Source organism: Urtica dioica, chromosome 5, assembly GCF_054948205.1.
Source record: "Urtica dioica subsp. dioica isolate 48M chromosome 5, U.dioica_male_clone48M_v1_H2, whole genome shotgun sequence".
Taxonomy (NCBI): Eukaryota; Viridiplantae; Streptophyta; class Magnoliopsida; order Rosales; family Urticaceae; genus Urtica; species Urtica dioica.
The window spans coordinates 39,953,741-39,966,102 of NC_142760.1; the positions used below are offsets into that span (position 1 = coordinate 39,953,741).

General features: G+C 37.1%; 3 protein-coding genes across 4 annotated transcripts; 1 reads left to right on the forward strand and 2 right to left on the reverse strand.

The window, feature by feature from the left end:
- The first annotated feature begins 1,039 nt into the window (after positions 1-1,039).
- GAUT12 (galacturonosyltransferase 12) lies at positions 1,040-4,720 on the forward strand. Of its 2 annotated transcripts, none has more exons than XM_089615033.1 (7): positions 1,040-1,441; positions 2,418-2,473; positions 2,567-2,725; positions 2,800-3,129; positions 3,356-3,616; positions 3,768-4,070; positions 4,183-4,720. In XM_089615033.1, the coding sequence occupies exons 1-7, from the start codon at positions 1,255-1,257 to the stop codon at positions 4,465-4,467; spliced, it is 1,581 nt and encodes a 526-aa protein (XP_089471159.1). In that variant the 5' UTR covers positions 1,040-1,254; the 3' UTR covers positions 4,468-4,720. The 2 variants fall into 2 exon arrangements, with proteins under 2 accessions (XP_089471159.1, XP_089471158.1); XM_089615032.1 differs by having other exon boundaries at positions 1,047-1,465.
- An 87-nt stretch (positions 4,721-4,807) lies between these two features.
- Positions 4,808-6,171, reverse strand: LOC149398458 (plant/protein (DUF1995)). The gene has a single exon (XM_089615034.1). The coding sequence runs from the start codon at positions 5,991-5,993 to the stop codon at positions 5,031-5,033; it is 963 nt and encodes a 320-aa protein (XP_089471160.1). The 5' UTR covers positions 5,994-6,171; the 3' UTR covers positions 4,808-5,030.
- Positions 6,172-6,865: 694 nt separating this feature from the next.
- ILR3 (basic helix-loop-helix (bHLH) DNA-binding superfamily protein) lies at positions 6,866-10,168 on the reverse strand. Its single transcript, XM_089615029.1, has 5 exons — positions 9,777-10,168; positions 8,970-9,038; positions 8,708-8,785; positions 8,473-8,635; positions 6,866-7,393 (listed from the first exon to the last, which is right to left on the reverse strand). The coding sequence occupies exons 1-5, from the start codon at positions 9,914-9,916 to the stop codon at positions 7,139-7,141; spliced, it is 705 nt and encodes a 234-aa protein (XP_089471155.1). The 5' UTR covers positions 9,917-10,168; the 3' UTR covers positions 6,866-7,138.
- Between the last annotated feature and the right edge of the window lie 2,194 nt (positions 10,169-12,362).

Sequence of the window (12,362 nt, forward strand, 5' to 3'; positions counted from 1 at the left end):
GCCACTATTCACTATCTTCTCTAGTTGGAACCGGAAAATATTTGGATTCTAATTTTGCTATTGCAATGGAAGAGATTTTCGGTTCTATTTGATTCCAAATTGCCTAGGTTTATCCCACATGCTTCAAATGTCATAAAATAAATAATTAATTATATGCTTTTGTCTCTTACAAGAGAAGCGTTGATTGGCCCTATTGCTAGTCCTATATCTTGCAATGTCCTATGATAAAAATAGGGATCCCATAAAAATATCACACCCATTTAATTATTTATTTATTTCTAACAATCCGATTTTGGTCTTTTGGTTTTAGTTTACAAAGAAAAGTCACCATGATGATCAAGGGAAAATATAAGCATTACTTAACACATTTCATATCATATTGGTTTTTGGTAAAGAAAATGAAATGGAATTAGAAGTCCCTGAGCTTTTACTCCAACAACCAAAGTCCTAACTACACATTTCTTTGTTGGAGAAATAAACATGTCGTTTTCCATTTAGCAAATGTGTGTCCTTCAAAGACCAAAGTCTCTGTGTTCTACAAAGATTTTCATGTTTATTTATTTTTAATAATATAAATTACAAACTCTCATGTGGAGGCAAAGCCAAGCAAGCAAGCAACTACCAAACAAACCCCTCTGATTTATTCTTATTTTATTACTCCGTTTTCTCTACTCATAATAATAATAAAATAAAATAAAAACGCCATAATGCCATTTTTATTATTGTTATATTCCAACTTCCCTCCTTCAAAAACCAAGCCAAATTCAATCATCAAAATTAAATAAAGTAAAATAACATGCATACCACATTTTTTACTCTCTTTTTCCCTCTCTTACTCTCATGTCTTTTTCTTCTTAACAACTATCTCTACCTATATTAATAAGACCCAAAGAACTACAAACGAAAATCAAGATCCATGATATATATATATATATATATATATATATATATATATATATATATATAATATATATATATATATATATAATATATATATATATATAGCTCAAATACTAAGCAAGGTTAGGTGATAGAAAGCAACTTGATGATCGAATGTACATCAAAAACCTTCCTCTTTTACATCCTTGTCTCTTCAACTCTCTCAAACTCATCTCAACACTTTCTTTGCCAAATGAAACAATAAACAAAAAACTCTTATTAGCGAATAGAACACCACATCTCTTTTCCCTCTAACCATTTTTGGAGAGTGAGTGAGATCTCTCTCTCTCTCTCTCTCTCTCAAACAACCACAAAATGCAGCTTCATATTTCGCCGAGTTTGAGGCACGTCACGGTGTTCCCGGGCAAAGGAGTGAGAGAGTTCATCAAAGTCAAAGTCGGGTCGAGAAGGGTTTCGTATCGGATGCTATTCTATTTGCTCTTGCTCTTCACGTTTCTCCTCCGGTTTGTGTTCGTCATGACCGCCGTTGACTCCATTGACGGTGAGGTCAAGTGTTCTTCAATAGGTGTGTAATTTTTTCTATATATAATCATTCATTGCCTACAGTTTTATGATATCAGAGAAGATTAAAAACTATGTTGTACGTATTAACCGCACATGCCCACATTCACATGATACATAAAGATAAAATTGTTGGAAACGTAATGTTAGACTTCAGATTCCAACATTTGAGAAACTTAATACTAATAAAATAATCAAACAAAATATTTGAATCTTGATTAAGATGATAGTTGATGCTTAAAAGAATTCAGTTCGCCTGTTAAGAGAAAAAAAAAATTATGCTTTCTGTTTTTTAATTTAATCCATTTGGACTTGGAAACTAAGCAAATAATTTTAAATGTTTGTCATTATCGTACTAACGAATTATACAAATATTCTACCGAGTGTTTAATAAGAAAATTGATGATTAGTACACGTGCAAGATACAGTCGCCATCCACAAATTTTACTGTATATTACAACCAAAAAAAAAAAAAAACTCTTATAATCAAAGTGCTCATAAGCATCAATAAATTCCTTAAGGAATTTTGAATTAGTTGCAAAGGCCAATACCAATTACAAAAATCTAAGCAGTAGTCAGTCAACACGTTCTCTAGCTACAAGCACAGACCCCAAAGATGAAGGATTCTTGAAGTTAATTTAATAAGCATATTTTTGACCCCAACATGTTTCTGTATTATTTATAAATTAATAAATAAATAAACTAGTGGAAAATCATTGTCGGTGTAATTTTCCCTGATGTTGCTTTAAGATTAGATAATCAAGTGCAAGCAAATCAACATCCTTATACTTTTTTTTTTTTTTGGAAATTAACATCCTTATACTTTCAAATCGTATAGTAAAGATCATAACACGTGTCTAACTTTTATTAATACATTACATTAAAAAAATACTTAAATTAATTACAAAATATCAATAATTACTGTAATGCTGATTTTTTTTTTTAATTACTTGTAGGTTGCTTGGGAAAGAGGCTAGGACCAAAGATTTTGGGAAGAAAGCACGACTCAAATGTTAATTCTCCAACCCTTTTTTCGTCACTATATATATTCATAAGAATGTTTTGTTATATTATTGTGAAATTCACATCTATTTCCATATTTCAGAAGGTCCCAGAAGTGATATATCAAGTACTACAAGAACCAATGGACAAGGAAGAGCTACAAGGAAGGTCTGACATTCCTCAGACTCTACAAGACTTCATGGATGAGACGAGAGAGACCAAATTAGACGCAAAGACCTTCGCTATCAAGCTTAGAGAAATGGTAACAACAATTGAGACACTAATTTCTTCATGAACAAGTAACCTAGCTAGTGGTTGATCTTTCCCTCTCATTAGGTGACACTTCTTGAGCAAAGGACAAGGAAGGCCAAAATCCAAGAGTACTTGTACCGCCACGTGGCGTCTAGCGGTATCCCGAAGCAGCTCCACTGCCTCGCCCTGAGGCTAGCCAATGAGCACACGACAAATGCCAACGCTAGGCTACAACTGCCCTCGCCCGAGCTTGTCCCGGCCCTCGTCGATAATTCCTATAGACATCTCGTCGTGGCTTCCGATAATGTCTTAGCGGCCTCTGTGGTGGCCGCTTCGGTCGTTAGAAATGCCCTCCGGCCCCACCGGATTGTCGTCCATGTCATCACCGACCGGAAGACGTACTACCCGATGCAGGCAAGGGCGAAACCCCCGAAATTTTATATATTCGAATAAAATTAAATATTTATTTAATCTAATATTTTATTAGAGCAATGATATTCACCATTGGAAATCGAAACGCGCAAATCAGCAACTAACGTGGGCCCATATATTTGAGTGACGTGTCAGTTGCTGCTGATGAAAATCATTTTCAATTTTTTTTTACCTCTCTTGAATAAAATTTATGGCTTTGTTGATGCAGGCATGGTTCTCGCTCCACTCACTAGCCCCCGCCGTGATTGAGGTCAAGGCACTTCACCACTTCGATTGGTTCGCCAAAGGGCGGGTCCCGGTCATGGAGGCCATGGAGAAAGACCAAAAGGTCCGCTCCCGGTTCAGGGGAGGGTCGTCTGCCATCGTGGCCAACCAAACCGAGAAGCCTTACGTCATCGCTGCTAAATTGCAAGCTCTTAGTCCCAAGTACAACTCGATCATGAACCACATAAGGATAAACTTACCCGAGGTAAGCAATTATCCACAAGTCCGAAGCACTATCGAGTAAAAAAACAGTACTCATATGAAAATGCCCAAGTATTGGGCAAAACATAAGGAAGTCTTTCACTTTTCTAGTTTCATTGGTGTAATAATAGTTTGTTCGTTAATTGTCGTTGTAGTTGTTTCCTAGCCTCGACAAGGTGGTATTTTTGGACGACGACGTCGTGGTCCAGACAGACCTGACGCCACTATGGGACATCGATCTCAACGGGAAGGTCAACGGGGCCGTGGAGACGTGCAGAGGCGGGGACAAATTCGTGATGTCAAAGACTCTCAAGAGCTACTTGAACTTTTCGCACCCTTTGATCGCGAAAAGCTTCAACCCTAACGAGTGCGCTTGGGCCTACGGGATGAACGTCTTCGATCTCAAGGCTTGGAGGAAGACCAACATAAGCATTACATACCACCATTGGGTTGACCAAGTAATATATTTATAACAAACTACTTTTGAGATGGAATATATTGCGATACTTAAAATACATATTACAAAAGCTTCAATTATTTTTTTTGTGACCCTTTTTGGCCCTCTTGCAGAATTTGAAATCGGACCTGAGTTTGTGGCAGCTCGGGACATTACCTCCCGGGCTGATAGCGTTTCACGGGCATGTGCAGCCCATAGACCCATTTTGGCACATGTTGGGCTTGGGATACCAAGAGAACACCACTTTGGCTGAGGCCGAGAGCTTCGGGGTAGTCCATTTCAATGGCCGAGCCAAGCCATGGCTCGACATCGCGTTCCCAAATCTCCGGCCTTTGTGGACTAAGTACATCGATTTCTCCGATAAGTTCATCAAGAGCTGTCATATTAGAGCTTCCTAGTCTTGAGTTTTTTTTTTTTCCCTTTTTCTTATTTTTGGTAAGAAAGTATACATTTGTTTGTATAGGAGAAAAATGGATGAGGAGTAAAAAAAAACCGAGAAAAAAATTGTCAAGAGACCAATAACTCTTCAAAAGCAATAAGATATTTTTTTCTTTCTTTCTGGCTGGTGATATGCATGATTTATGCAACACCATGTGTTCAATTTAAAGCTTGTAAAGATTGAACCTTTTGATAATTATTATTATTTTAAGAGCCATAGCAACCAAAAAAAAAAAAACAACTAACTTAACTTCATACACAAGAAAAACAAAAAATGTCGAGATTCAAGACCAATAACTCTTCAAAAGCAATAAGTTTTTTTTTTCTTTTCTTTTTGGCTGGGTGCATGATTTATGCAAAACCATGTGTTCAATTCAAATCTTGTAGTGATTGAACCTTTCCATTATTATTATTATTATTATTTTAAGAGCCATAGCAATCAAGAAAGCAATTAACTTGACTTCATACACAAGCAAAATAAAAATGCCAATACACAAATAAATTGAATGAACTACACACAAAACTAATCTTCTTTCTTTCCAGTTATGTTGGAGACCAAACCTTTCAAGAACCCGATGCTCTTCGTGACCGGAGAATTCACGGCGATCAAATTGTACAAGACGTTCTCGACTTCCCCGATGGAGGGCCTCGATTTGAACGTCGAGACCGCCTTCAATTCCCCGTTCTCTTCTTCGACGAGGACCGACCATCTCTCTCTCTCCCCGCACTTGAAGACCACCCCGTTCCTCCGGCTGAAGATGCCTTTGACCTCCAAGCCCATGAAAGAGTAGACGGTCTCGATCGACCCCACGAAGTCCCTCGTCTCGCTCCCGAACCCGGCCTCGTCTTCGAAGCCCCACCTCGGGTTGAACAGCACGACCGGCCTCGGGTACGAATCCTCCGCGAGGCTCTTCACCGCATCGAGGTCCGAGGCCTCGGACGCCGCGAACACGACCACGTCAGCGGAGCTAGGAATTTCACCGCTTTCCATATCAGAGTGCGAGACTCGGCAGCCCGGCATTTCGTCGAACACCTTGAGGGCGGTTTTCCTGTGTCTCGCGTCGGGCCACACGATCGTGATTTCAGATTTTCTCTTGATGGGCAGCGAGGTGAAGACCTCGGCGGCGAGTCGGGAGAGAGATTCCGGCGAGTCGTCGGCGACCGGAATCTCGAGGCCGAACCTGGCCTGTTTGGGTCTCTTGAGCTTGGTGGTGGTGAGTCTCGTGGTGGATGAAAGAAGAGGCTTTTGAAGAGTGGTTGAGAGACATGTCTTGGCTTGGAGAATCGCTGCTTCCTTTGAGGTCGGTGGTTTGGTCGGAGGAGAAGTAGAAGAAGAAGAAGATATGGTCTTTAGGAATGGCTGAGAAGAGGGTTTGGGTTTGGGTTTGAGTGACACAGTTGTTGAAGTGAATGAAGAAGATGAAAAGAATGTTTTAGTGAATTGAGTTGTGTTGTGTATAGGAATCTTCAGAAGACTGGAAGCCATTTCTTTTAGGACAATAAGAACACCAATGGATAAGATTTCATTTCATGGAAGGTCACTCATAAGTCATATCTCTCTCTCTCTCTCTCTGCTCCTCATAAAATCCAAATCTCTGATAAGATTTGCATTATTAAAGAGAAACTCTCATAAAAAAATGATTTTTTATTTTTTTTTCAATAGCAAAAGAACTCTCATTTGATTTGAATGATTACTAATTCTCCCTAATTACTCAAAAAAAAATTATGATGAATTTGTTCTTATTTTAAATAAAACGGTGAAAGATAAAAAAAAAAAATATATATATATATATATATATACACTATTAAAAAGGAATTTATGGAATCAAAAAGTAAATGAAGTACTTGAAGGACTAAGTTTGAAGAAAATGTCAAACATATCATTTGTAAACTTAGGCTACCGGACAAAACAAACTCGAAATTTATTTCGTAGAATTATATATTCCTGTGATTTCGGTACTGTTCCGGTAGGAGTCATCTAAACTTTTAATTATTTTTGAAGGATATACTATATTTAAGGATTCAAAATTATTTTTCTTTTACCAGGTGAATTGCGCCAGAATTGACCGGAACGAAATGCTTCGATCTGGTTTGGCCAAAATTTTAGCATTGTTCAAATTGGTCAATTTTTTTAGGAGAAACAAGACTTTTATTCAATTAAAAAAATTAAGGCAAATGGTATGACAGGACTCAGAAAATTCTGGCCGATTAAGCACCGAAATTCTCATTCGGTCAGAACTTACAAACTCCTTCAGCTATCTACTCACCTACTGAAAAAAAAACTGACACATTACATTAAAATAAAATTCCACTACTGAAACGGCATAGATTTCCCAGCCATGACTTACTGATCCTAAGTTAAAGACACAATTAACTTTATTCCCATTTACATTAAAAATACCAAGTCACACAACCAATATTCATAGAAATAAAGTAGGCAAAGGTTGCAGATACATAGTGCTCTGAGTTAACCACCGATCTCAGTTAGAACTTTAGAATAAGAACAGGAAGAAGAAGAAAAAGACCACTACTTTTAATTTTTAACTTAAAACGGCTCGTAATAAAAAGCGGTTTCTGACAACAATGGTAAATAAGACTTTTTGACACTCGCAAAGGCGATGATGATGATGACTAGGCGACAGGCGGGCGGAGGACGTGATCCTGCGAGGTGTCGACCGCGGCGGGAGGCATGAACTGCCACATGGCGACGCCTGGATAGCCGATGAAAGGGACGAGCTTGTTGCCCTGAGCTTGGCCGTGATGAGCGAACGCCGACGGAGGATGAGGTGGCAAGAATCCGGCGTTCAGACCCTTCACTTGAATCTCCAGCCTCTCTTTCTCACCCTTCAGCCTTTGCTTCTCGTCTCGCAGCTCGTTCTTCTCCGCCTGAAAAAAAAAAAAAAAAAAAAAAGAGAGAGAGAGAGAGAGAGAATAATCAGGTCTCGCACCCATGACGTGATAACTAAAAAGGGGAGGGGAGGGAAAATGAGAAGAAAAATGAGATTTGGGGCGAAAATGAGAGCCCAGAGAGGTTGGTCTAGTGGTAAGGAATTCGATTCCCTCTGGACGCAACAATTGGAGCCGCTGAGGTAATCTTCCGATCGATAATGCGAGGGCCTCGTGGAGCTTAGTCTGGTTTCAATCCAGACACCACGGTTATAATAAAAATAAAAATTTGGTGGAAAATGAGAACCATCCGAATTTGCCCACGTTTGTGTCTCTCTTCTCGCTATCGGCCTTTATTTTCCCTCGTATTTTCCATGACTAGGAAATACAACATGGATTTTAAATTTCCCCTTCTGTTTTCATTTTCCTTCATACTTTCACTTTTCCCATCCTAAGAGGTGTTGGTCTATAGCAATTAGACCCTTGATTTATGTTTGAGAGATTCTAAGAGGTGGTGGTTTAAGAAAAAAAATTTAGTAATAGGTAATCCAAAATATGCACATGGCATTTTGATCCTTCAACTATTTTTCTGAGCAAAATAGTCCATCTTTGTCCTTTTAGTAAAAAAAAAAAACATCTAAGATAAATTATCAAATTCAACTCCTACACAACTTAATACATAATTACAAACAAAAATAATTTGTTTATGATTTTAAAAAGTATCTCAAAACGAAATCTTAAAGTATCATTAAACAAAATTTTACTCTAGAAATCATAACCTACAAACTTCTATTTAAAGTTTTCGGGTTGGAACAATTTAATGAATAAAATCAACAATCTACTTAAGTCAGGAATATATGTTTTCAGTTGCTTAGTTGATGGATATAATGAAAAAGTTTTATGTTTATATGAAAATGACTAAAATGCTACAAAAATATACAGTATGGGTGTCATTTTGCTCTAGAAATCAGTTTTAAGGACACAAATGTCGGTATGGAAATCGTAAGCGGGTCTCTTGAATACCCGATTATCTAGGTATCAATCAAAATTCGTGGGTTCTTAATCAGAGTTGTACGTACTTTCAGCTCCTTGATTTTCTCTTGGAGACTTGAATTCGAGTCCTTTAGCTTCTCGGCTTCCGATCGCAGCTGATTCACCATTCGGACTGCGTCGATCAAAACGGCAGCCTTGTCGGTTTTCGGAGGCTTTCCTGGCTCCAATATAGAGCCCAATTCGACAAACCTGTTAGCTATCACATTAGTCTTCTCGTACGAGAGAGAGAGAGAGAGAGAGAGAGAGAGAGAGAGAGACTACTTGTCGTTTAGCCTGTCTCTGCGCTGCTTTTCCCTACAAGCCTTTGAGCTCGTTGCACTGCGAGATTCCGGTCGAGCCCTGCACAAAAGCGTCCATGTCATCAAAGAGATTTAAGGCACTTACTCTAAAGACCGAATATGAAATTAGGTATCGATAGGCGATACTATCAAGCCCTTTAGAATACTTCATTTTCACTCGGAAAGTTATAAATAAAATTTAAAAAAAAAAAAAAAAAAAAAAAAAAAAAAAAAAAAACTCATACCTCTTCTTGGAGCCAGACTCTTTGAGGACTTCTGGCTCTCCTGCTCCTAAACACCCATCAATCTCGGTGCTAAAAACAAATTTTGGTCATGAAAATAGTAAGGATTTAACAATACCACATCAAACCGATATCGATGGAACAAAAAGACACTACAAAAAACAAAAGCTACTAGCTTTTCACATCTAGACCCCTTAAAACTTCTGTTACCGATATACAGAAAACCAAAAACACAAGAATACAATAAATAAATAACTTTAAATGAATCCATAAACTAAAAATAAAAAATAAAAAAATCTCTTCAAGTCAGGTAAGATCTGATACACTCTTTTTAACTATAAAAATTATTTACCTTGCTGTTAGAATATAGTCCTTAGTACCTACCTACACAGTACAAGCATATCAAATTTCTCTATACAATCTCAAACTATCATTAACCCATATATATATATATATATATGGACACTTCATTTAGGAGATGAGGAGCAAAATCATCAACAAATAACTCAACACTCAAAATCCTAAAACTATACTAGATCCATTCTAGCCATGCAAATAACATGGCTTCCGAAATAAATTTATACATAATGAAATCAAATCGCTCCAACTTTTCTATCCCCGGGCAAAAAAAAAAACAAACGATCCCGATTCTTCACTATTACTCTAATTCTCAGCCCCATAGAAAAAATTAACCTAATTTATATCTCTATCGCGATATCAGTCTACAGCACACACTCTCTCCTTCTTCTCTAAATTCTCTAACGACCAAAAAAATTTGAAATTTCTGATTTTTGACGATCGATTCGTTACCTGACGGCGGCGGAGCCGGTGATTGGCTGCACGGGCCAGGCGAACCCGGACGAGGATACCTGGAAATTCTCATCCGGGACAGGGATATCGTCGATCATGGCGTAATCGAATAGCCAGTTGGTACTCTCCGGGGACACCATTTTTTTTTCTCTCCCTCTCCTTCGAAATTAAGCGTAAAGACCGAAACTTTTGATCCCCGCGGAGAAGAATCGAGCCAGGTTAGGGCTATATTCGATTTCTAACAGCCAATCAATGGTCTGAATTTTTTTATTTTTTTTTATTTTTGTTAGGGTTTGAATGAAAGGGGAAAAAAATTAGAGAGGAATGAAATTTGGGAATTTTGGAAAGATGATTATGGTGGCAGGTAGTGTGGTCATCGTTCCACCTGGGAGGCAGAGTAAACGCTTTATTTTTTTTATTAATTTTATTTTTGTATATTTAATATTCATTATTATCAGAATTTTGTCTTTTAGTGTATTTGGGTCTCCGTGGCGGTGTGGGCCCAAGCGACTGTTCTTGTGATGTTGGGCCTCAGTGGTGCTGTGGGCCCACTTTGCTGTTTGGAATTAGTCACGTTTTAGTTGAGTTAAACTCTCAGGCTCAAAAGGTAAAGCCATAAAGACATGTTTATCGACTATTGGTGGTATAGTAAAGAGAAATGGACTATTTTACTATCATTTAATAACTTTTTTATTTAGCAAAATTGTAATTTAGATAAATCTACTAATAACTATTGGAGAGAGAATATTTTTTAGGGTAATGTAGCAAAATAACAAAAATGAAACTATAAATTTGTTTTTAGCATACATTTCACAACTTTTAGTGAAATAGCCAACAGGTTTATGTGTCAATAATTAATGTCTGATTTGCCATTATTTATTAACAAATTCGTCATTTTCTCTCTCCTACTTTTTTCATACACTTTTTTACATAAAAACTTCAAAAAACCATATTTATCTCATATCAACTCGAAATTGAGTGATTCCAAATCCTACGGATTCGTGACGTCAAGATCTTCAAAAATAGATCCATTGTGTTTGATGAAAAATCATGTTTAATACCATAGATGTAGAAAAATCACGTTACTACTTTAAATATGGAAATAACTGAAATTTTTTAAAATTATCGACATAAATATAATTTTTCATCAAACGCAATGGGTCTATTTTTGAAGATCTTGACGTCACGAATTTGTAGGATCTAAAATCACTCAATTTCGAGTTCGTATGAGAAAGATACGAATTTTTGAAGTTTTGATGCAAAAAAAAAATATTTGAAAAAAATAGGAGAGAGAAAGCGACGAATTTGTTAATAAATAAGGACAAATCAAACCTTAATTATTGTCACATAAGTCATTTGGCTATATCCCTAAAAATTGTCAAACATAGGCTAGATCCAAAATCACATGTTTAAAGTGACCTAGTTAGTTACAAATCTCTATTTTTTATCCATTTTTATCCTTTTTTCTTTACTTCCACCTACTCAACAAATAATAATTTAAATATCGTGGATCCGTACTACATTGCACTGCCGTAATCCATGTATATAATAATTCTCTTTCCATGGAACCCCCTTTCACCTTGGTCCATTGTGACAAAATGTAGGGTTGGTGCCAACAGCTCAGCATGAAGAAAGAACTCAGTAAGCTGATATGACTAACTATTATAAAATCATCAATGAAATCGGAATTCTTCCTCGCGCACATGGTAAGGAATGCGATTTTAAGATCCAATCGTTCGTTCAGAGCGTAGAAGATCGATGGAATGGAGTCAGAGTTCTTCCTCGCGCACATAAGGGAACAATGTCGGCGAGGCGACAAGTGAGCGTGGGTGTGGTCCGACGTTTTTCTGCTGTCTTATCAGAGTTGAACGTACTTCATGGATGGTAATAACCATGGGCGTAGATTTTTTGGATGTAATGAGTATAAGGTTCATGTCTATTTTCAAATTCGAGTTTTTAAAGTTTTTGAACTGGTGATAACAATTCAACATTGCAGAAGAATAAAGATTTGAAAGGATGTGGGTTTCTGGAGTGGCTAGACCCACCTACGTGTTCAAGATCAAGGAGATAATTCTCGGACTGTTGAAGAAGATTAATTCTTTTGAAAGCACGATGATAGAGTCGGCCACTAATGAATTTCACGAACAATAGCGCCTGGAATTCAAGGAACAGAATTATGTGAAGCAAATTAAGTTGATGATTATTCTCATTTTATTGATTGTTTGTGTATTGTTGTTCAAGTACCGTATTCGGTTGTGAGTGTAACTGCGTAATTGTTACTTGGTTATGTTCAAGTAAATGGGTTTATTAAATGTGGTAAATACGGTGTGGAGAATTATTTAACTGTGTTGTTGTAAAAGTAAGAATTTAATGTGAATTTAACATTTCACTTTACTTTGAATATGACTTGGTTGAAATACTTGAACACTACATTTCAGTGGTCTCTGAATATCACTTGAACAGTTGCACATCAAAGTACAAGTGCACATTTCATTTCACCAAAATGATGCTATACTAAAGCATCAGATTACATTTTTTTTCTCACAACATCAGAGAACATGATAATAGTCGGTCAAAGAGATACAA